Source organism: Myotis brandtii, unplaced genomic scaffold (assembly GCF_000412655.1).
Source record: "Myotis brandtii unplaced genomic scaffold, ASM41265v1 scaffold148, whole genome shotgun sequence".
Taxonomy (NCBI): Eukaryota; Metazoa; Chordata; class Mammalia; order Chiroptera; family Vespertilionidae; genus Myotis; species Myotis brandtii.
The window spans coordinates 663,109-688,247 of record NW_005355347.1 but is presented as its reverse complement, the minus strand read 5'-3'; the positions used below and the strand labels follow the sequence as shown (position 1 = coordinate 688,247).

General features: G+C 51.3%; 1 protein-coding gene across 1 annotated transcript in view; it reads left to right on the top strand.

Annotated features, from left to right (window-relative positions):
* The window catches only part of FRMPD2 (FERM and PDZ domain containing 2), an 87,711-nt gene that overhangs the window by 10,091 nt on the left and 52,481 nt on the right, over positions 1-25,139 (top strand). Inside the window, 5 exon segments of the mRNA XM_014535675.1 lie at positions 8,674-8,766; positions 10,200-10,253; positions 10,256-10,356; positions 21,111-21,260; positions 21,803-21,865. Of these exon segments, the coding sequence (XP_014391161.1) occupies positions 8,674-8,766; positions 10,200-10,253; positions 10,256-10,356; positions 21,111-21,260; positions 21,803-21,865 (461 nt within the window).

Sequence of the window (25,139 nt, the reverse complement as noted above, 5' to 3'; positions counted from 1 at the left end):
TAGGAGGACCCGGGTCTCAGTGTCCCGGTAATCGCTGCAAGCACCTCTGAGAGAAAGCCGCCCTCGAGTTCTGCCCGCTGCCAGACAGTCCAGTTTCTCCCCGTATGAGTCTGGGTCCCCAGAGACTCGCCCTGAACTGGAGTCAGAGCCGTCGGGTGCTTGTGCCTCCCTCCCGATTGAAAAAGACACCAGCGTCCTCCATTGCCAGCCCCTTTCCATGCACGCTCGAGCCTCCGTACCTCTGCACTTTACTTACGCATCTCCTCTGAGTCTCAGTGTGCTTTTCTCTTTCCTTCTAGTTGTAGAATTTCCACTCAGCCAGCCTTTCTGTGGTTCTGGATGATGTCTGTTTTGTCTTTTAGTTGTATTTTTGAAGTGGTTGTGTGAGGCAGCAATTTCAGGTGTTTACCTATGCCACCATCTTGGTTTCTCCTATAATATTTTTTATTTCTGTAAGATTGGTAGTAATGTCCAGTCTTTCATTATTGATTTTAGTAATTTAAATTTTCTCTCTTTTCATCTTGGTCAATCTAGCTAAAGATTTTTCAATTTTATTGATTTTTAAAAATAATCAACTTTTTCTTTTGTTCATTTTCTCTATTGTTTTTCTAGTCTGTGTTTAATTCATTTTCACTCCAGGCTTTATTTTTATTTTTTGTCCTTTTTGCTTGATTTGGGTTACTTTGCTCTTCTTTGTCTAGTTTCTTAAGGTGGAACATATGGTTACTGATTTGAGGTCTTTCTTATTTTTAAATATAAGCATTTGCACATATAATTTTCTTCTAAGGACTACTTTAGCTGCAACTGGTAAGTTTTGGTATGTCAGATTTTTGTTCTATTATCTCAAAGAATTTTCTAATTTTCCTTGTGTTTTCTTCTTGAGCCACTGATTATTTAGGAGTATCTATTGATATAAAAGCCTAAGTGACTGAACAACTGAACGACCGGTCAACTGGTCACTATGATGTGCACTGACCACCAGGGGACAGATGCTCAATGCACAAGATCGGGCTCCCTCCTGTCTGGATCGGGCCTGTGGGAATTGGGCCAAAACCCACTATCTGACATCCCCTGAGGGGTCCCAGATTGTGAGAGGGCACAGGCAAGGTCGAGGGACCCCCAGTGCACAAATCCATGCACTGGGCCTCTAGTGCTTTATAATTTCCACGTTTGTCAATTTTCCAAATTTTCTCCTCTTATGATTTCTGATTTCATTCTATTGTTTGAGTATATAACTTGTATAATTATGGTCCAGTGGCAGGTTTATAATGCCTCTGGTGTTAGTTGACCTACAGTGTTGATAAGTCCTTGCTGGTCTCTTGCACAGCTGTTCTATTTCTCCTTTTAGTTCTGTCAGGTTTTTCCTCATGTGCTTTGATGCATGGTTTTCAGGTTCTTATAGATTTTCTAGAGGCCTGGTGCATGAAAATTCATGCACTGGATGGGGGGTCCCTCAGCCCAGCCTGCCCCCTCTCACAGTCTGGGAGTCCTCAGGGGTGGGAGGTGACCTGGTGATCAGTGGAAGGCGACGCCCCATCACACCTCTGCTTGCCTGTGCCATCCAAGGCTTGCCTGTGCCTTGGGCTGGCCCTAGTTGGCTGGGGGGCTGAGGGGACTGGGGGTCTCTGGAGGCAGGCACGTGGAGCAGCTGGGCCCGCCCCCAGGTGGGAGGGGACTGGCTGGGCACCACCATCTGTGGCTGTGGGCACCGCCATCTTTGAAGGCGTGACAGTCCATTAGCATATTCCCTCCTTATTGGCTGTGGGCACCGCCATCTTTGAGGGCAGGCAGTCATTTAGCATGTTCCCTCCTTATTGGCTGTGGGCACCGCCATCTTTGAGGGCAGGCAGTCATTTAGCATGTTCCCTCCTTATTGGCTGTGGGCACCGCCATCTTTGAGGGCAGGCAGTCATTTAGCATGTTCCCTCCTTATTGGCTGTGGGCACCGCCATCTTTGAGGGCAGGCAGTCATTTAGCATGTTCCCTCCTTATTGGCTGTGGGCACTGCCGTCTTTGCGACAGCGTGAGGGTCAATTAGCATATTCCCTCTTTATTAGATAGGATAGTTATTATACACTAGGGGCCCGGTGCACAAAAATTTGTGCACTGGGGAGGGGGTTCCCTCAGCCCAGCTTGCCCCCTATCACATACTGGGAGCCCTAGGGGATGTCCTACTACCTGCTCCCTGCTCCCCTTGGGGAGTGGGCCTAAGCCACAGTCTGGCCACCCTTTGTGGGAGTCGAACGGGCTGATCAGGGGAAGGCACCAGCCCCATCACCACACTGTTGCAGCCACTGCAAGTCAACAATTGCTGGCTGGCTCCACCCTGGTTCCCCGCCTCTGCCGCCATCAACAATCCTTGGCTGGCTCCTCCCTGGCCCAGGCCTAAAGCCTCTGCTGGAGGCTTTACCGATCGCTGGCTGGCTCCTCCCTGACCCAGGCCTAAAGCCTCAGTCTGTGGCTTGGAGCCGACATATGCAAATTAGCCGCCATCTTGGTTGTCAGTTAATTTGCATATACTCACTGATTAGCCAATGAAAAGGGTAGCGGTCGTACGCCAATTACCATGTTTCTCTTTTATTAGTGTAGATTATAGGTGGGTTGATCTTGTTATCATTGTAAAGTCCAATAGTGAGAATTCTCTGAACATTGGGGTTTGAAAGACCTGCAACCATGTTTTGACCCTTACAGTGTCTGCTAAGCTTGTTATATCATTGCTTGGAGGGAAGATTTTTTTAGAGGTTCTGATTCTGGAATTCCCATTACCTCACTCCCCCTTTTCTTTTTATCTATTTATGTTTTATTTATTTTTGTTATTTTTAATAATTTTAATATTTTATTTTTTAATCCTCACCCGAGGATATGTTTTTTACTGATTTTGAGAGAGAAAGAGAGAGAGGAGAGAAATGTTTCTCAGACAGAGAAACATTGATGTGAGAGAGATATATCGATTGGCTGCCTCCCATATATGCCCCTCCTGGGGATTGAACCCACAACCTAGGTATGTGCCCTGACTGGGAATTGAACCTGCAATGCTTTGGTGCACAGGACAATGCTCCACCAATTGAGCTCCCTGGCCAGGGCTCTTCAAAAATTTTTTTTAAACAATCATTCATTTGTTGGAGAATCTGGTCTGTGTGACCTGCAGCTTCCCAGGTTGGATTTTGCAGTGGCACACTCTCTGCATTTCAACATGTTCTCATGTGAAGCTCACAGCATGGCCGCTGAGTGCAGAGCCCTGGTCTGATGCAGGTTTGGCCCCTTTGGTAGGACTTCAGATGGTGCTGTGTCATTCTACGGAGGTACAATGTTTGGAATTTTATGGTAAATCTACAATGCAGTCAAATTTAATTTCAAGCAGGGAGGCAATGTATATTTTAAATTTTTAAAAAAGGACAGAAGTTTTTCCCAGCTGGCATGGCTCAGTGGTTGGGCATTGACCTATGAACCAGGAGGTCACGGTTTGATTCCCTGTCAGGGCACATGCTCGGGTTTCAGGCTCGATCCCCAGTGGGGGGTGTGCAGGAGGCAGCCAATCAATGATTCTCTCTCATGATTGATGTTTCTGTCTCTCTCCATCTCCCTTCTTTTCTTAAGTCAATAAAAAATATATTTTTTAGAAGTTTTATTCAACAAAGCCTAGGTCCTCTTAACTGGCTACTAAATAAGAAAATTCAATATGTTGGTTTGTTAAATCTAGATCTTTAGGTCCAAGACCATCTATAATTATAATAACTGGTAATATTTCAGTATAGTACATTAACTACCCACGAATGCTGGGTTAGAGTTGCCCAGTAATAATCATAAAAGTTAATACTTACAAAGTGCTTATTTTGTTCTAAGTACCATTCCAATCTCTTTTGCGTGTTGTATATATTTTTACTTGCCTCTAGTTGGCCTGTGGTAAGTTGCAAGTGTGAGTATACACAGTACATACATTTCCCTTCCTGTTCATGGACTGGAAGTGTATGTCCAATATCTCTACGTCCCCAAGTTCAGCCTCTTCCTTTTAAAAGTCTGCACAGAAACCTGTGATGGGCAAAATATTATTTTTCTGCTCAATTGTAGCTCTTCAAGAAGTGAAGAAGCAGGTATGGCAATTGTAACCATTTCACACATATGTGTGCATTCCTGTGCACACCAGAGGGTGTGTCCACACAGTGCCATCCGTGCTCACCGAGTCCAGTGTCACTCCATGGCCTGAGAGTCCATGAACTGAGCAACCCGACATGTGAGTTTTATTTTTACATGCAGTTGTTCTAATGTATTAGTTCATGCTAATTTATTTTCCAAGGTGGTTGATTGAACCAATTTACATTCTCATCTGCAGTGCATGAGGGTTTCACTTTATTTGCCAACAAGTGGCGCTGGACCTCTTATTTTTCCCCATTTAGTTGATGTGAAAATATATCTCATTGTGTTTTTTTTTTAAATTAAACTTTTAATCTGGAGATAATTGTAGATTCACATGCAGTTGTAAGAAATAATACAAAGGATCCATGTACTCTTTACCAAATTTCCCTCAATGACAACATCTAGCAAAGCTATAGTAAAATATCACACCAGGAGGGTGGTGTGGAGGCAAGGCCAGATCTGGTTCTGATTTCCCACCACCTGTACTCGCATGTGGGTGCACGGGAGTGTTAGTTCGAGTAGTTTTATCACACGTGTAGGTTTGTGCCTACATCACTAAGCTGAGAAGAACAGTCCCATCCCCACAGGACCCCATCTGCTGTCTTTATAACCACACCCACTTCCCCTCCATCCTTAAGCTCTGGCAACCACTAATTTCTTCTCTATTTCTATAATTTTTGTCATTTCAAGGATGTTATATGAATGGAATCATACAGTATATAACCATTGAGACTATTTTCCTCAGCATATTTCTCTGGAATTCATCTAAGTTGTATGTGTCTATAGTTCATTCTTTTTAATTGCTAAGTAGCATTTTATTTAGTACCTGGTTTGCTTAATCATTATTGAAGATAATTTGTTTTGCTTCCAGTTTTTGACTATTACAAATAGAGCTGCTACAAACATTCATGTATAGGTTTTTATGTAAACACTAGAGGCTCAGTGCATAAATTTTTGCACAGGTGGGGTCCTGCCGGCCTGACCCCAATCGGCAAATTGGGTCTGGGCCTGTTGGGAGGAGGAGATGGCGGGAGGATGGCCAGCCAGCCTGACCCAATCGTGGCCAATCAGGGCTGGGCTGCCTGCGGGGAGGGGCTGCAGGCGATTGGCCAGCTGGCCCTGCCCCTGAATGGGGTGGGGGGGGAGCTGATCAGGAGTCAGCGGCTGGGGGACGGGCTATGGATGGTTGGCCAGCTGGCCCTGCCTCTGATTGGCGTGGGGGGTGCCGATCAGTGGCAGAGCTGACTAGGGGGAGAGGCTGCGGGCCGACTGGGGTGATGGGGGCCCATCAGGTGTGGGGCCAGATGGGGGAGGGGCTGCAGGTGGTTGGCTGGCCAGCCCTGCCCTTGATCAAGGTGGGGGGGCTATGGAGTGGGGGGCTAGGTGAGGGGAGGGGCTGCAGGAGGTTGGCTGGCTGGTCCCACCCCCTATTGGGATGGGGTGGCAATCAGGGGCGGGGTGGGATGGGCCAGCTGGGGGGAATGGCCGAGGGGAGGTTGGCTAGCTGCCCTGCCATTGATCAGGGTGGGAGAGGTCAATCAGGGGCGGGGCCAGCTGGGGGGAGGGGCTGAGGGAGGTTGGCCGGTCGGCCCCACCCCCTGATTGGGCAGGTTTGCTGGCTGCAGTGGGCGTCATAGCTACCAGTTGTTCTGATCATTATGGTGTTCTGGTCGCTGGCTTTTTATATATAGACTAGAGGCCCGGTGCACAACAATTTGTGCACTCGGGGAAGGCGGGGGTCCCTCAGGCCGGCCTGTGCCCTCTCGCAGTCTGGGACCCCACAGGGGGAGTCCGGCTTGTTTCGTTCCGCCTCCCTCAGCCTGGGCCCAGGTTGATCGTTCCCGCCTCCCTCAGCCTCCCGGCCCAGCTTGATTGTTCGGGCCTCCCTCAGCCGCCTGGCCCGCTTTGTTGTTCCCGCCTCCCTCAGCCGCCCGGCCAGCTTGATCGTTCCCGCCTCCCTCAGCCGCCCCGCTGGCTTGTTTTGCTCCCAGCCAATATATGCAAATTAACCGCCATCTTGGCTGACAGTTAATTTGCATATACTCACTGATTAGCCAATGAAAAGGGTAGCGGTCGTACGCTAATTACCATGTTTCTCTTTTATTAGTGTAGATGAATTACTATTTCTTCAGGGCAGTGATTCTCAACCTTCCTAATGCCGCAGCCCTTTAATGCAGTTCCTCATGTTGTGGTGACCCCCAACCATAAAATTATTTTCATTGCTACTTCATAACTGTAATTTTGCTACTGTTATGAATCATAATGTAAATATCTGATATGCAGGATGTATTTTCATTGTTACAAATTGAACATAATTAAAGCATAGTGATTAATCACAAAAACAATATGTCATTATATATGTGTTTTCTGATGGTCTTAGGCAACCCCTATGAAAGGGTCGTTTGACCCCCAAAGGGGTCGCGACCCACATGTTGAGAACCGCTGCTTTAGGGTAAATGCACAAAGTGCGATTGCTGGATTGAATGCTAATTGCATGCTGAGTTTTGTAAGAAACTGCCACAATGCTGTGCAGGTAGCTGCGCCATCGCATGTTCTCATCAGCCAGGCCTGAGGGCCAGCGTCTCGGCATCCTCCCCTCACGCGGTGTCTCAGTTCTTTCTGTTGGTCATTCTGGTAGGTGCGCGGGGGCATCTTGTCATTCTCTAATGGCTAGTAGTCTTCAACATCTTTTCTCACACTTTTTTATAATTTGCATACTCTCTTTGATGGAATATCTGTTCATGTCCTTTGCCCATTTCCTAAATGGATTGTTTGTTTTATTATTGATGAGTTTTGAGAGTTTTTAATGTATTCCATTTATGTGTACTTTGTCAGGTATGGGGTTTTCAAATATTTTCTCCCAGTCTATAGCTTTTAACAGTTTCTTTCTCAGAGCAAAAGTTTTTAATTTTGATAAGGTCCAATTTGTCAATTTTTTCTTTTAGAAAGTGTGCTTTCTGTGTCATTTAAGAACAGTTTGCCTAGTCCTAGATCCTGAATTGAGATAATGCTCCGGAGAATGGCGGATTACATCTGTATTTATACAAAGCAATCAAAGGAAAGGGACGGAGGTGGGTTACATGAAATTCATTGGTGATAGGTTAAGGAGGTGGGATAAAGCAAAGCAGGGAAACCTCTGGGATAGGGTAAAAAGTGAAATGATGGACTTGTGCTTCTCTTACACAGATGGGTACAGGATAGTTTTACATAATTAACAGTTGACAATTAACTTGATAACAATAATAATGAGGGAATGTCCTGGTGCCATTTGTTGTGCCCTGAGGGGTCCAGAAAAAAGGGAAGTTATAAGTTACCCAGTCATTTCACCAATATGTTATCTGAGAGGCAAAAAGACAAATGGGCTCAGTAAAGATCTAAGTTGATCTTTGTCAGGGAAAATACTGGCCTAGGACATGACTACCCACCATAACCTGTTTGTAGTTAAATATTTAATTTTCAGACCATCTTTTGTGGTTATTTTAGGTTTCTGAGTTTGTACAACTGCCATGTAGGCCTTCCCTGAACTAGTCAGGTTAGCATATGGCCCCTTTCGTCTACAAGCTCTCCCTTGTGTCCAATAAACACACATGCACACACACACACGCATGCATGCAAACAGGCCCCCGCCGAAATACAGCTGTGCGATGATGGGAGGGAAGCCTAGAGCGAGAGGATTCCTTCTGTAGGAACGAAGACCGGTTCCGCTCTCCTGTAGAGCTCCCCTATCCCCCCACTGCCCCTGCCTAATTAGTTGCTTTTCCACAATCACCTCTCTCTGCTCAACCCAGCATGGGAAGAATTGAGACAGTAAGAGGATGTAGTATGCTTTGATATTCTGGAGCCACACACCTCCGACCCAGGACAGTGCTGTTTTAATTCTTCGAGGATTGGCGAGGGTTGGCAATGGGCTAACGAGTCCATCCACCCGTTTTGGAGATGTGTCTTTCTAGCTGAGCATGTTTTTCTCTGAGGCTCTGCAGCCATTACAGAGAGATCTAGTTTACAGGGAGCCTAGAGCTGAGGAGGGTCATTTCTGAGAGTCCTAAGGGCTCACATGTATGGAAAAGACACATGGATCTGAGAAGGCCTCATTCTCCATTCACTTCCCTGGGATGGCACCTCCCTCCAGCAGAGAAGCCTGGAGCTTCCCTGCGAGTCTGCACCTTTCCAAACACGGCCTCGCTATTCCTTTTAGTGGCTTCCTCTCTTCAGGCAGGTGCTGGTGACCATTAGAAACAGGACCATCAGGCGGTGCTGGAACCAAATCCAACCTTGCACGTGGCGGCTGGAGAGGAAGAGACCTGGCTCATGTATTCCAGGCAAGCGGGGGTCCAGTTTCCCAGAGAAGGGAGCCATCGAGGGGTGCACCTGGCAGAGGCCGCTCTCTGCAGCAGCTCACGCCCAGCCCAGAGGGGTGCCATTTGCACGCTCATTTGTGCAATCATCCATTCATTCACTTAGCCCGTGAGTGGGAATTTTCTTATTGATTTATTTCTCACTCACCGAGAGCCTATTAGCCAGCCAACCTCTGAGGAGCAGGTACGGGCGTAGCTCTACCAGAGGAGGACATCTGGTCGCTCTTGTCCCTGGCTGCGGAGCAGCTCCTGGGGACCCCTGTGAGGGTAAGGGGGTGTGTTTAGGACATCGGAGTGGCGGGTGTGGGGTGCGGAGTGGTGGATGTGAAGCTTCCCAAACAAACACATTTCCAGGTGCTGCTTCTTGATCAGCCCGAGAATGACAGTGATTAGGAACTGCAACCGCCGGCCCCCTCCCTCCCCCTCCCCCCGAGCTGCACTGTGAGGGCAAGCTGTCTGGGACCCATGGCCCCGGGCAAGTTGGAAGAAAGGCATTGCAGTTTTTCTGGGCATGGTGGCTGGGGAGAGTGGTGGCCTCTTCCACCACTTGGGCATGCGGGCATCACCAGAGACAGGAGGCAGGGCAGCCCCTGCGGGATGCTGTGCAGCTTGTGGCCCATCAGGAGCTGGAACCCACACACTCCTGGTCTAAACAGGGAAGGGTAATGCCAAGAATGACTCAACTCCACTAGAACAGTCACTGTAAGGTATGAGGAAACCCTACACAGCCCCCTAGGGCTGAGGGCAGTCCCAGTGGGGGAGACACTTTGGGGGAAGTCTGCTTGCCAGGCTGGGACCTGGGTCTGTGCTGCTGTGCCTGGGATAGTTGGCCTGCAGTCACTGGACAGGCGGGGCACAGACCATAGCCAATCGGCCTCTGGGTGGTGGCGGGTGCAGGCGAGCTGCAGCTCCGGAGCTGTTGCGGGTGGGAGGCCTGGAGCCGCAGCGTTTGTGTGACTACTTGGCAAGGCCGGCCAGGAGGTGGCAGAGGGACCGGTGTCCTGGGCGATGTTGGTGCAAAGCATCACCAGGTGTCCTCTCACACACACCTCTGACCCTGAGAAACAGCAGTGTCTCTCCAGCGCCCTCTACCGAGGAAGCTGCATGTTGCACTCGCTGTAAAGGTGAGATGCTTAAGGGACCCAGCAGGCACTGAAAGATGGATTTGTAGCTAAGAGACACATGGACAACTAGGACAAGCATTGAATCCCCACTCAGAGGGTTGGGGGCTGCAGGCCTGTAGTGGATCGTACCCCACAGGCATGATCACACATGCACAGTCCGGGAGAAGGGTGCCAGCACAGGGAGACGAAGGGAGGCTGTGCACCTGCATCTAAAGCTCCATCATCTCCCCGAGTCCTCCTCACTCCCTCCTCCCTGCCCTGAAGGTCTGACGCAGGGCTCTGGGACCCCAGAACACCGGCTGCCTGGCCCCTGGCCTGGCTTCGGGGAAGTCGGGCTTGCCCTCGAGACACCTGGCCACGATGGATTTGGAGGCAGGTTAGTTTCCTGGCCACAGAGGTCGGCACCTCTGTAGCACATGCTGCTGTGCATGCATGCATCCTGGTCGCATTTGCTCCATTCCGTGTTTGCCGGGGCCAGCCCTCAGCCCATCCCAGCGGGGCTGCTGGAAGGCCTCCCCTGGGCACTCCCCGGCTGGCCAGCCAGGCAGCGGCCCGGTCTCTACACCCCGCTCTGCCTGGCTTTCAGGCTCCGCAGACTACGTGGTCTGCCCCTGGCTGACCTTGCTTTCTGGGTTTGGAAGTCTTCTTTCCTTGGCCATGCATCTCACATAGAGGCCGCTCCTTTCAAGGCCCCTGAACTGCTACGGAGACAGAGCAACAGCGAGCAGCCTGATGTCCCTCAGGTAAGGCACATGGCGTCTCCTCTGGGGGAGGCCGGGCCCTGGTCATCCCTAGCTCCCAGCTCCCAGCTCCCAGCTCCCAGCTCAGCTGGAGGAACTCAGAGGCAGAATGTGTTTAAAGAGTGTTATTCCCAGGCTTTCCTGCCATCAGTTTATTAGCTCTTAGATGAGAATAAGTCAACATCTCTGTGTCCCGATGTCTATATTTGTAAAGTGGGGTTGATGTGACTGAATCCATTCATTTATTACGAATGTTCAAGAAGTGCTGCGCAAGCTGTGGGTGACCGGTCTGCACACTGGAACCACTGCAGCATGTAGCAAACCCTAAGAAGGACCCAGCAAGTCATCAAGGCGGAGCTTATCTAGAGCATGAGTAAAAATTGATTTAGCTGTAAGGTTTATTTTGTACTAGAGGTCCAGTGCAAGAAATTCGTGCACTCGGGGGGTGGGGGTGTGTCCCTCAGCCTGGCCTGTGCTCTCTTGCAGTCCAGGAGCCCTTGGGGGATGTCCGACTGATGGCTTAGGCCTGCAGGGAGCGGGCCTAAGCTGTCAGTCGGACATCCTTAGTGCTGCCGCAGAAGTGGGAGAGGTTCCCGCCACCACTGCTATGCTTGCCAGCCGTGAGCCAGCTTCTGGCTGAACGGTGCTCCCCTTGTGGGAGAACTGACTACCAGGGGGCAGCTCCTGCATTGAGCGTCTGCCCCCTGGTGGTCAGTGCATATCATAGCAACCAGTTGTTCCACCATTGGGCTGTGATGACCTTTGTCTTGCCCTGGATGCATTTCTGCTTCTGAACAACCAGAAGCTCTCGCAGACATCAGTTTTGATTTAAAAAAGAAGAAAATCCGAGGAGAGCATGATGTGAGGCAGGTGCACAGCACTGAGCAGGGCACAGTGGGTGTTGAATTGAGGGTTTTGTCCCTTTGTCCTGTCCTTTTGTGGGAAAAGGCAGATCTAGATTCTGCTCTTCTTAGGTGCATTCTGAGGGAGGTGCATTCTGGGATCAGAGAATCAGGCCTTGATGCCTCCCACGGCTGACGTGTCTGGGCCCACGTGTCTCCAGATGAGGTCACACAGTGAAAGCATCAGAGTCCCATTGGCAGTGGCCCTGGCTCTGTCACCCACAGGCAGTGCCCAGTATTCCATGTCCCTACACCCTTTCCTGTACTGCCAGGATCCCTTGGGTGAGTGCCTGGACTCCTGTGTCTATCACAGACGTGGGTGCCTCCCAGGTTCCCTCTATTGGGTCTCCTGGGAGGTGCTCCAACCACAGCATGCTACCACCTACCCTCCGGACTCTGCTAAGAGGCTGCATCCTGAGCCGCGGAGCTGGTCTCAGCGGCCACTGCAGGGCCTGCTGATGAAGCCTGAACATGCACGGAGCTAGTTTTCCACAGGTGAACCTTCACCTACAGAAAGTGAGAGGCGGGCGGGCTGCGAAGGGGCACGCTCCTTCCTGCTGCTCTGCTGGACCGCTCTGAGATGGGCAGGTCGTGCAGGCCTCCCAGAGGAGTCCTGAGTGCCAGGTGGCTGGCGGGATCACCCTGCACCTCACATCGATCTTTGTCTTCCTTTCCCTTTTCTTCTCTTTGCCCCGGGTTTACTGCTCCTGAGGGAAATGTCAGCATTTCATCCTTGTCTCAGGCTCTGCTTTCTACAGCACCTGAGCTAAGACCGATCCTGAGTGCTCCTGGGCCTTCCCTGACGAGGAATAGACAGGACCCCCTGACTGAGTGACTTGTGAAGTCTAGTCACTGCTCAGAGCCTCTTGGAGCTGAGCTGAGCTGGAGAAGAGCTGCCTGCTCCCTCCTGCACATGCTCCTCCGGGCAGGGGGCGAGGGCTCCAAGAGTGCCCTTGCTACAGGAGGAGGCCGAGCTAAGACTGGGCCAGCGCCGAGAGTCAGGCCAGGAAGATGGGGTGTGCTTGAACTGGGGGAGGGTCAGTGTGGGAGGATAGAGTCCTGAATGAACCAAACAGCAATTCTGGTTGGTGGTTTAACTCTCTGGGCTTATGAAACACAGCACATGGTAATGTGGCTTACAGTGGCAGAAGCCACCAGCCCCAAACCCTGTTTATTAGGCCAAGAGGCAGGGTTACCTGGTCATCTTCTCTCACAGCTTCCCTACCAGTCAGCTCTGTTAATTGCTGTTCTCCTCCATTCACCTCAGGTTCCTCTCTTCACCCAACTTACCTTGGGTCCTGTGTGTCCGTGGAGGGCAGGGTGGGGGGTGGGCAATGAGGACGGTGGTCCCAGGAGATGCTGTGCCCAGAATCCTCCCCAGTCCTGGGCCCCATTCTGAGGTTGGGAGGATATACCCTGCCTCCTTCTCTCAGCTCTAACCAGCACATTCCCTCACTGCTTGGAGCATTAGTCCCAGGTGCAGGAAGAAGGTATGGGCAGGTGTCTAACTATAAGTCACTCATGCCACCCTCACCCCATCCCATGCTCATGGCAGACATCACCAGCTGACTATGGTGCCCTTCCCCAGGACCCAGGACCCTTCAGATCCTCTCCCACCTGCTTCAGGTGGGGTCTAGCTGAGGGCTGGGTTTGGGTTTGGGATGAAGTCAGTTGTCATTTGGCCCTCGGCCTTGCCTGGGAAGCTTTAGGCCAGAGCCCCTGGAACCCCAGTGAGGCACCGAGGTGGGCGGTGCCAGACGCTGCTCTGGCATCTGTGCTCAGGGTCATTTCTCTGGAAATGAGGTGCAGCTTGTGAGCTTCCTGGCAGGTGCTAGTCACACTCATTGGGGGTGTTGGCTGGTGTAAGGGTTTTAAACAAAGTACAGAGCTAATCGGCACATGTGACACTGGACACGTGCCCTTAACCTAGAGGTACCCAAACCCATTTGTATTTAACTCAGTGGATTGGTCAAGTAACCACGCATTTTACACACCAAGTTTTGTTAATTCAATATCTCCCTTCCCAGGTCCCCAAAATCACTTCCTTAAAAGACAGATCTTAAGGGGAATATGCTTTGTCAGTTATACTAGAATCCTACTGATAATAATAATAATAATAATAATAATAATAAGGCGGCACTTATTGAAGACTTAGTATGATCCAGAAATGACAAGTCGAGTGGCTCAGGACAGGGATTCTGGCCACTGGCTTTAAGTCTAGGCTTTAGGTCTTACTTGGGCAAGTCCCCTAACTTGCTTTGCTTTAGTTTCCTTCTGTGCAAAACGGGGACAATTAAAATACTTACCTCACAGGATTGTGGTGAGAACTAAATACGTCGATGTAAATAAAAGACTTAGAGCAAGTGCTCTCTGCCCACAATAACAATAATTACTATTGCCGTCTCCAGGTACTCTTACTCCTCAGGAGTCCCCGGGCAGAATAATCACTTTAAAGACGAGGAAACTGAGGCCCAGAGGAGTCAGGCGATGCTTTTCACTGAACCACGCTGCTTCTGACAACAAATGATGCTTTGAAATCAGGCTGAGTCCAGTGTGTCCTGTACACATGGCGTTGGCTACAAGAAACAGTGGCGGAAGCTCAGATATGGGTGTTTACTTAATGAGACGCCTGGGGATGGGTCAGCAGCTCAGTATGTCTTCAGGAGCCCAGGCTGTGTGTTTCCACTCTATTCTCTGGCTCTCTGTTCTTCTGCTTGTTGCCTCGTGGTCATAAGACGAGGGCGGTGAGTCCATGTATGACACCATCTTCAAGGCAGGGACATGGAGGAAAGAGTGGGACCAGTCGCTGGTGTTCTATTGTCAGTAAAGCAGAAGGTTTCTCAGAAGCTCTCTAGACTTGCCTTTGTCTTTTGTGAGAATTGGGTGTCATGGTCGCTATGGCGTTTAGCCTCTAGAGCCGGAGCCCACATTTTAAGAGCTGCAGATGGTTGTTGTTTACCCAGTGGAGGTGGAGCTGTTTTTATTGACCTGTAACATGCCGTCTAAGTAAACCAGTGAGCTTGCTCGGGGGGTTCACCTGGGCTTCCCCCACTGCCCGCTCCCGGTCAGGTGCTGGCCTAGGACCCTCCCATTCAGACATTTGAGAGCCGTTTAGCTGGGGCCTCCTGGGTAAGTCACTCAAAAGTGACCAGTCTGGGGTCTGGACATAAACCCACTTGGGAGGGTTTGCCAGCCACGCTGTAGCCAGGACCTGGCATTCCCTGGGGAAGTGACCCTCAGGGAAGGGTGAGTGGCTGTGGGAGTCCGATTCGGCTGCAAAGATATAGGCACGGGGCCCAGATGAGGTTGCTTGAGTTTTTTTAGTTTTTGGCACTTCTATATTTCTTTACCAAGGCCTGGTACTTTTTATTATCAAGAGCCTCTTGTGCCCCCTCCCCTGTGTGGGTAGGAAACGTGGTGACAATTAGTTGGCTTATGCCAGTGATGGTGAACCTATGACACGCGTGTCAGAGGTGACATGTGAACTCATTTTTTTGGTTGATTTTTCTTTGTTAAATAGCATTTAAATATATAAAATAAATATCAAAAATATAAGTCTTTGTTTTACTATGGTTGCAAATATCAAAAAATTTCTATATGTGACACGGCACCAGAGTTAAGTTAGGGTTTTTCAAAATGCTGACACGCCGAGCTCAAAAGGTTCGCCATCACTGGCTTATGCTTTAGGAGGCCATTTCTCAAAATCATTTTATCGATTCTTGCCTTCCCCCCCCCTTTTTTTTCTTGAAGTTGTGCTCCCCTAAAATGTTTTAAGCACTTAATTTTGCTTTTATATTGTTAATTGTTTTTTATTAAATCAAACCATTAATAAAACATTTTGCTAACCTGGAATTAATATGTTTTATCGAAATCAGACACTGGCGCTGCGTGGTGACAGCGGTTTGAACTTCCATGGACACCTCCTTCCCTCTCCCCAGCGATGTCCTGTAGGACTCCTGGGCCAGGCAGCCTGCCAGGAGTTCTCAGCTTGAGGGCGGAGCGTGGAGAAGGGGGCTGTTGGAGCAGGCCTGGGCCATCAGCAGGAGGCACTGGGTGAGGGGGAGTGGCAGGGCACCCAGCCAAGGGGAGGTGCCATGAGGGAGCAGGGCTGGAGGCAGTGGCGGCTGGTTCCCTTCCCTCCAGAGGGGCTCCAGTGCAGACTCAACAGGAGCTGAAGTCCTGAGCCTGGCGTGATGGAGTTTTCCAGCTGGCATCATTACTGTCAAAAGGCAAATGAGGCTCCACTTATTCCCTCACAGTCAGCTCAGCTGCCGAAACAAAATACTATTCAGGAGCCTGATGCTTATTTCTCACAGTTCTGGAGGTGGCATCCAAGGCCAGGGCCTGAGCACGACAGGGGAGGGATCACTTCCTGCCGGCAGCCAGTCGCCTTCTCAGTGTGTCCACACACAGCAGAGGGAGCTCTGGTCGCTCCCTCTTCTCCTTACATTAATCCCTCCATGAGGGCCACCCTTAGGATCTTTGCTGGGCTCTGGGGAATATGAAGATGAACTAGTTAAGTGTGTGCATTGCAGTGTGGTTCTAGTCTAAGGTCCCTCTTAAAAGCAGTAATGTACTAATTTACTGAGTTATCATGATCATCATCATTAGCAGCAGCAGCCAACCTTTATTAAGAGACCATTGTGTACCTGCCATTGACCTAGACATTTTCCAGTGTTAACTCACCTAAGCATCAAAACAAAATGCACGGTTGATACTCACATTTTCTAGAAGAGACTCCTGTGGCAAGAAAGTGGTAAAATCTAAATTTGAGCCCAGGTGCATTTGACTCCAAGGCCAGACCCAGATCCAGGGGGAGAGTGAGTCCCTCTGTCCCTGAGGCCATGAAATCCTGCCATTCTGTTGCATTGGTTCTGAAAGGGTCACGGGCCTGCCCTACACCAGTCCCTGTGCAGGGAGATGCTATGCACTGATTGGCTGGACTTGAGTGGCATGGCCACCCTGGGAGCCAGGGGTAGAGCTTACACTAAGCAAAATGCCTTGCCCTGTGCTGCTGCATTGGGGGGCCTTGCCCTGTGCTGCTGCATTGGGGGGCCTTGCCCTGTGCTCCTATATTGGGGGGCCTTGCCCTGTGCTGCTGCATTGGGGGGCCTTGCCCTGTGCTCCTATATTGGGGGGCCTTGCCCTGTGCTGCTGCATTGGGGGGCCTTGCCCTGTGCTCCTATATTGGGGGGCCTTGCCCTGTGCTGCTGCATTGGGGGGCCTTGCCCTGTGCTCCTATATTGGGGGGCCTTGCCCTGTGCTGCTGCATTGGGGGGCCTTGCCCTGTGCTCCTATATTGGGGGGCCTTGCCCTGTGCTGCTGCATTGGGGGGCCTTGCCCTGTGCTCCTATATTGGGGGGCCTTGCCCTGTGCTGCTGCATTGGGGGGCCTTGCCCTGTGCTCCTATATTGGGGGGCCTTGCCCTGTGCTGCTGCATTGGGGGGCCTTGCCCTGTGCTCCTATATTGGGGGGCCTTGCCCTGTGCTGCTGCATTGGGGGGCCTTGCCCTGTGCTCCTATATTGGGGGGCCTTGCCCTGTGCTGCTGCATTGGGGGGCCTTGCCCTGTGCTCCTATATTGGGGGGCCTTGCCCTGTGCTGCTGCATTGGGGGGCCTTGCCCTGTGCTCCTATATTGGGGGGCCTTGCCCTGTGCTGCTGCATTGGGGGGCCTTGCCCTGTGCTCCTATATTGGGGGGCCTTGCCCTGTGCTGCTGCATTGGGGGGCCTTGCCCTGTGCTCCTATATTGGGGGGCCTTGCCCTGTGCTGCTGCATTGGGGGGCCTTGCCCTGTGCTCCTATATTGGGGGGCCTTGCCCTGTGCTGCTGCATTGGGGGGCCTTGCCCTGTGCTCCTATATTGGGGGGCCTTGCCCTGTGCTGCTGCATTGGGGGGCCTTGCCCTGTGCTCCTATATTGGGGGGCCTTGCCCTGTGCTGCTGCATTGGGGGGCCTTGCCCTGTGCTCCTATATTGGGGGGCCTTGCCCTGTGCTGCTGCATTGGGGGGCCTTGCCCTGTGCTCCTATATTGGGGGGCCTTGCCCTGTGCTGCTGCATTGGGGGGCCTTGCCCTGTGCTCCTATATTGGGGGGCCTTGCCCTGTGCTGCTGCATTGGGGGGCCTTGCCCTGTGCTCCTATATTGGGGGGCCTTGCCCTGTGCTGCTGCATTGGGGGGCCTTGCCCTGTGCTCCTATATTGGGGGGCCTTGCCCTGTGCTGCTGCATTGGGGGGCCTTGCCCTGTGCTCCTATATTGGGGGGCCTTGCCCTGTGCTGCTGCATTGGGGGGCCTTGCCCTGTGCTCCTATATTGGGGGGCCTTGCCCTGTGCTGCTGCATTGGGGGGCCTTGCCCTGTGCTCCTATATTGGGGGGCCTTGCCCTGTGCTGCTGCATTGGGGGGCCTTGCCCTGTGCTCCTATATTGGGGGCCTTGCCCTGTGCTGCTGCACTGGGGGCCTTGGGAGGAGAAGGGCTCTGACAGTTGGAGAGGCTCTAAGCCAGGGGCCCAGTGAAGCAGTTGACATCCTTGCTGCAGCCTCCGGTCTGATCCAGTGTGTGGCCACGTGGACAGGGGAGGGTGGCTTCCAGCCGCTGTGCTAGTCCATCCTTACAGCTCCACGGAGCAGAATGGGCTGCGTTTTGGAGTCAGACGGAACTGGGTCCCAACCCTGCCTGTTTCGGTTAGTCGCTACGTGCGTGACTTTGGGCACGTTATCTCTCTGAGCTTCAGCTTCTCATCTGCAAAATGGAAACAATAGCAGGTCCCTGCAAAGCCCCGTAAGGCGGCAGTGGTTCTGCATGTATGACCCCCGCATGTAGCAACTGCTATTTGCAAACGTCCTTTGCCCCTGGAGTTAAGAGTGCTCTCTACAAAACCACCCGAAGGCCCAGCTTTCAGCCTCGGGATTCGGGCGTGGGATGTAAAACTGAGACCTTAACTCTGGAGTTGGTGGACGCTGTGGGTCAGGTCCCCTGCAGGCAGCTGGGAGCCAGAGTAGACTCAGCCCAGATCCTTCTGATGGGCTCACTTGTCCCAAGGCTCAGCGGCCCAGACCTGTCTGTGGGTGGCCCATCGGTGCCTCCCTGTGCTGTCCAGTTTCTGACTAACCTCACCCAGCCCCTACCTTATTGATCTCATCCTCCAGCTCTGTCTCCTCTCCCAGGCCCTGCCCAACCTCAACCTCTCCCACTGCCCTGGGGTCAGAGTCCTTCTGAGAGCTCGGATGCTCCCACGTGGCCCCCAAAGGCAGACCTTTCTCCCTTGTGCTGTGTGTGGAAAGGCAGCGGGTTACACCAGCATTCATTTGTGCGCCCACTCGCTCATACTGTCTATGGGGGCCTGCTCTGTGCCCGGCATCCTCTAAGCCTGTGTCAACCCTGCGGAGCCAGTGCAATTCCCATCTGCAGTTGAGAAACATTCTGCGTGTGAGGGAGGGGAGCTGGTGAGAGCCCCGTGAGGACCCCTTCTCGGCCTGGCTTCCCTGCGCTGCAGCCACTGTGGTGGGCAGGTCAGAGGGCACTGGGAGACTCAGAGGGAGAGCCCCTCCCTGCGAGTGTCAGCGGTGCCTAGACCAGAAGGCTGCCTGTCCAGAGCGCGGCGGGTATTCCCCTGCGGCTGCAGGGGCTGTGGGCTGGCGGCACAGCCCGTGGGCCCAGGACCAGGAGGACCTAGTGTGCCCTCCTAAGGGGCTTGCATTTTGTTTGATAAATGGTTCTGGTGACAGAAAAAAATAATTTGAAAATCACTGTAGTGAAAGATTGGGAGCACGGATGAATTCTAAGCAGGGAAGTGACATGATTACATTTGCATTTTAAAAAGAGACAAAGACAATTTGGTATAAAAATAAATCTTGTAAATCACATCATTGCAGCAGAACAGCCTTCCCCTGGGTGCCTCCCCTGCAGCCGTTTCACGTGCGGAGAGGAGCCGGTGTGAACACTGCCAGGCTGCATCCTGCTCTCTCACCCGATGGCCTGTGTCTTCTGCAGCCGCCTGGTGACCGTTTGGGACAGCTCTGTGTGACCCTCAGGGCAGGATCCCACTCCCTGGCTGGTAAGAATTCTGGGCATCACCTAGAGGTGCCATCAAAGTGGTAACTGCTATTGTGATTCCAGTTTCTGATCTTCCCTCTTAATCAATGACATAGAAACCCATGCTGCTGCTGGAGCTGTCTCAGTGCACACGGATGTCTCCTCTTGGACATGTTCCTGGCAATGAGATGCTGGGTTAAAGGTCATAAACACTTACAAAAAGTTTAATAGTTTTCAGTTCACAGCAATGGAAGGAAGGCACAGAGAGTTCCCAAATGCCGCCTATCCCCCTCCCCCAGGCTCCCCAGTTTCAGCATCCCCCGCAGAGTGGTACATTTGTGACTATGATGGGTCTACACAGACACACCATAATCACCCTAAGACAATAGTTTACTGTCGGGTTCCCTGTTGCTGTTGCATGTTCTATGGGTTTGGACAAGTTTATAATGACAGCTATCTAGGGCCACAGGATCCTACAGAGTAGTTTCACGGCCCTGAAAGTCCTCTATGCCCCTCCTATCCGTCCCTCCTCCTCCCACAACCCCTGGTAACCACTGATCTTCTCACGTCTGTATGGTTTTGCCCTTTCCAGAATGTCATATAGTTGGAGCCCTGCGGTACTGAGTCTTTTCAGATTGGCTGCTTTTACTTGCTCATATGCATTTCCTGTCCTGCATGTCTTTTCATGGCTGGTAGCTCATTTCCTCTTAGCTGGATGGACAGTTTATTCATCCCTCCCCCTGAAGGACATCTTTGCTTCAGGTTTTGGCAATTGTGAATAAAGTGCTCTGCACATCTACATGCAGGTGTCTGTGTGAACAGATGTTGTTACCTCCCGAGGAGCATGATGCTGGATCGTACGGTAAGGGTCTGTTTCGTTTTGTAGAAACCGACACAGTGGTTTGCCCTGCTCGTGCGCTGCAGCCTCAGGTCCGCTGAAGAGCGGCCTTGGTGGAGGCTCATCTGGCGCAGGTGGGGCTGTCAGAACCTCCCTGGTTCATGGGGAAACTTCTGATCACCTGCTGTGGACAGTGTCACAGGCAAGAGCTCCCTGTAGGAGGAGGGGACAGTGCGCCGGGAGCACACATGCATAGAAATGCCAGAGGAATAAAAAGAATCAGCGTTTCAGCGCCAGGGCTTGCTGTGCCTTGGGGAGTGGTGTGGCGTCATGGCATGTGGGAGGGCTTGGTGACCACATCTTGTTTCTGTCACTTACAAGCGGTGTGACCTTGGCCCCAGTGGGCGACGTCCCTCCTTGGTCATTGTGCTCATCTTGGCAGTGGCAGTACTAATGCCGCCCCCGCAGGATCTCTGTGAGTGCCAGAAGAGCTGTGAGTGCTGAGGACCCACTGGCATACAGAAGGGCTCACCAACGGGTGGTTCCTCTCTTCTCTCCCTTCTATTCCTGTCATGTGATTGGCCCAGCCTCTAGCATAGAAAAAGGTGTGCCTGGTGGGCACTCTGAAGGAGCATCCTTGCCCCTGGGGCCTCACCTGGGTTTGTTTCTTTTTCATGTTTTTATTGATTTTTAGAGAGAGAGGAAGGGAGAGGGATAGAGAGATAGAGAGATAGAAACATTGACGAGAGAAACAGCATCCATCAGCTGCCTCCTGCACACACTCCTACTGGGGATCGAGCCCACAACCCGGGCATGTGCCCTGACCGGGAATAGAACTGATGACCTCCTGGTTCCTGGATCGATGCTCAACTGCTGAGCCACGCCCGCCGGGCCCTCACCTGGGTTTGACTGCAGCAGACTTCTGTTCCGCTCAGAGTGCCGCAGAAGGCGACCTGCCTATGCCCCTTCCTCAGCATCTTGTTTCCAGCGGGCAGCAACCAAAGCCGACTTCCACGCTGAAGATTTCATCCCAGCAAGTCTGATCGAGAAGATGACTGCTCGCGGGACCCAGGTCCCTGTCTCAGCGATGCGCCGCCACGGTCCCCTGCTGGGGAGAGGTGGCCAGGAGTTCCTGAGGGTGAGGCCTTGGATCCCTTGGAAGGGGTGAGAGTGCTCAAGGGCACACAGCAATCCCCTCTAAAGCCACCGCTGAGGGCTCATGTGCTCAGAGCCTTGAGGAGGTACAAGCGAGGCCGGGAGAAAGGAAGCCCCAATGCCCCGTGGGCAAACAGAGGCTCCTGGAAGGAGGTGGATTGGAAATGATCCCAAAGGATGGGCAGGATTTAGTGGCCAGGCTGGGTATGGCAGGGCCTTTCTTCAACCTTAGGTTCATAGTCACTGTTCTGGGAGTGTTTCTCATAGATGACATGTGGGACAACTGAAGTGCAAGGTTGGGGTGTGAGCCCAAAGCAAAGCCATTGGAAGACCCCAAGTTTGCACCGTCCAGAAAACTGTCCTCAGCACAGCAGATAGTGTGGTCCATGCATCCGGGCGCCCCTCTGGTCCGCTGTCTCCTCAGTCCTGAGCAACGGGAGCAGCATTTCAGGCCCCATGTTGTGGGCACAGAGTCTATAAAGAATAGGCTTTGCTCACTCTGAGACTCACGCCTGCTGGAGCCAGGCACTGCGGGCCGTGGAAGTCCATGCGGCCTGCCCCAGGGAGTGCCCAGAGGCCTACACTGCGGTAACTGCCCAGAGACCAATGACAATAGCGGTTACTCCCAGGGAGGAGCGGGTGACTCCTATGCCCCTGGAGATAGAGCTGGCAGCATGTGGGAGGGTCCCCCAGGCTCCTCCAGGGCAGGGTACTTGGTGGCCTTTAGAGTTGGAAGCGGTTTCAAAAGGAAGCTCCGAAATTTGCACATTTCTCTGTACAAAGTCTCCTGAGACAGATAGAAATATTCTGTCGTTGTTTTTTGCCTTTGATGGAGACAGGCATCAGGAAGCCAAATGCCAAGGGAGGTCTGGCCTTTCCTTTCTGATGGGTCACTTAGCAGAGCTGTTAGTATCACCCAGCATGTGCGACCTGCAGGGGGTCATTTGAGAAGTCCTGCAGAACCCAGCCTTCACGTGCTCCCTGTCAAGAGGGGGTGGCATCCCCTTGGCAGGGGCAGGTGGGGACTGCCAGGCCATCAGCACACATCTGGGGGAGAGCGGCCACAGAGCCTGAGCCCATGGGGAGTCCTGCAGGACCGAGGGTCCCTGCCCACCTCTGCTCAGGCCCGGCTTGTGTCCGGGCTCACCGTGTCCCTCCCTGCCCTGGTAGAAGAATGAAAATGATCGGAAAGGAAGCCACCATCTTATGAGCAAAACCCTGAACAGGCCTGATTTCTTTTTCAGGGATCTTATCAGTTTCAAGGAAGTGGCCTTCCAAGTTCCCTAGGTTGGTTGGCTTGATGATACCGTGTACCCGCTGCGGTGCAGAGGCAGGACCCCGAGGGCGGGCAGCCCAGAGCACATGGTGACCCTCCTTGTTGGAGTGAGTGTTAAACAAAGTCCTTCCCCCCATGATTGTAAAAGCAACCGTTATTCCCGACGATGCCCCCTGTAGATAGCACAGTTACACTGCGGTGTACTGATTCCTCTCTCTATGTTCTGGGTATTCACAGGTGTATATGCGTATATATTTGAAATTAGGTTTATACCATATATGCAGTTTTCTGTATTTTCATAATCCCATCTTACTAACATTTTGAAACTATTTTAAGTCAACACATTGTGTAACCTAAATTTTTCTCAATACTCTGTTGTTTAGCATATAAATTGCTTTAAACATGGGGCTATTTTAAACAATACTAACGAGATTAGTCCTTTTTTACATTGGTCTTTAGCTGCACTCTGCTCTGTTCCGTAGGAATAGAAGCTCATGCACAGAATGGCAGGGCGGGAGATGTGAACATTTTGAACATTTAAACATGCTAAGACACCAGGCTGCAGCATCTCTGTGCATTTCTCGGTCCCTCGCCTCGGTTGTAAGTGCCAGAGGGCCCTCTGAAGCCCAGATGCTCCATACGCAGGCGCCGGTTATTTAGTTACCGCTCCTCGTGGCTCCCTTCTCCGTGATCCGATGGTGCTGCTGGCCTCTGGCTCCCTGATGACGAATCCTGCCAGTTCATCATCTCGCACTGGGAGACTTAGCAGCAGTCCTGTTTGAGATGCTGAATAACATACTCTGCCTGGAAGATTCACAACTACATTAGCATGTCAATCCCAGAACTACCTGCTCAAGGTTAGCTCAGTGTGTTCCAAGTCCCCCCACCATGGAGCCATTTCCCACATGACTAGGGGTTCTGATATGCTATTGAAACATCTTTTGTTGTTGAAATCATACTGAATGTATCTTGTATTTTCCCCCACTTAGCACTATAACATCTGCAAACGCTTTGTAAATATCCCGCGTTAAACTGCCTTTTAAGGCAGTCCTGCCTTTAGGGAGCCACTGAGCTCTGGGTCCTCCCAACCTGATCTTGCAAGTCTCCACTGAACATGCTATGAGCAGGCTTGGTACTGATTGGATAGCACATTCTCTTAGGACGGATTCCCAGGGGTGGAGTCACAGGGTCAGAGGATATGAATTAGGAATTTCTTGACAAAAATCTGGAAATAATCCATTTGTTCCAACAGTTTTCAATACAGAGAGTGCTGCGTGGGCCGGGAGCCCCGAAAGTCTGAGTCCAGTCTCGACCTTGCTGCCCCTTTAAGGGAGAAGGGGAGCTAGTGAGATGGTCCTAAGCACATGGAGAGAAGGGACCCTGAGAGGAAGGCCGAGAACAGCACCCCCAGGACCAGGAGTGCGGCCGCAGAAGGTTCCCTTGCAGAGCATGGAGATGTGACTTACATTTTTACGGCTTGAAGATGCCCTTGACCTTACGTATATTCACCATGTTTCCAGACTTCACAGAAATGCTGTACTTGAGTGGGAAGACTCAGAAGCAAATAGACTCGTATTTTCATTCCTGACTCCCGCTGGGAACCTCGGCAGACTACTCAACCCTTCTGTGCCCCATTTTTTCAGCTGAAAAGACATAGTTACAGCTCTCTCTTACGGGAAATACTTAGATGGTGTTTTACCTTTTTAAGAATTTTGTGGCTTTAAATATTTCAGTGTTCTCTCTCTCTCTCTCTCTCTCTAATTAAAAATGAAATTTATACTAAACAATTAAAAATGTAAGCAAGCCTATGAAATGCATATTTATTGTAATGAAGATGACTTTAATGCCTTAGGGTTTTGTTTTATTTTAGAAATATCACATCAAATACTTTAAAATAATTTACCTACTTGTTTTTGGCTTACTTGTTTTGTCATATCTCAAGCACATGCCTAGTCAGGCCATTGGTTATTTCCACATGAGAGTTCAATAAATATTGTTTGGATGATGGTGACGATGATGATGATGATGATAACAAGGTCTCTCCAAAGTTAAAAGAAGGAGGCTCAGGGTCCAGAAACAATCATGATTATATGAAGACTGAAGGCTCTGCAGGCGGCGGAATTTATCTGTAGAGATTACTTATGAAACATGGGACCAAACTGAAATGCGTGGTTTCTTCTGAGCAGGATGCACAGGTGCTTTCTTTCCCGGGTTCTTGTCCAGGTGGATTCCAGGAATGAAGCCACGGACAAACGGTGGTGTGTGGAAAGGTGGACATTTATTGGGAAACAAGCACAGACTCCCCGTAGGGAGGGGGTCCCAAAGGGGGTGGCCCACTGAGCCCCTTTTTCCTAAGGTTTATAAGGCGGCAGTTCTTTGTGTCCCAATACTCCCTTCTGATTGGTCCTATAGCAGCTTCAAAGCTCAAGCCCCACGTGGGCCTCCTTTTTCTCTCCCTCTTCAGTGGTAGAATTCCCTATCCCCTGTGAGCACTTGTCTTCCTCTTTCTCCCTTTTGTCTCTCTACTCCCTATGGCATTCCCTGTGTTTTGTGAATGGGTGTCTTCCTCTCCCCTTATCCTGTGGC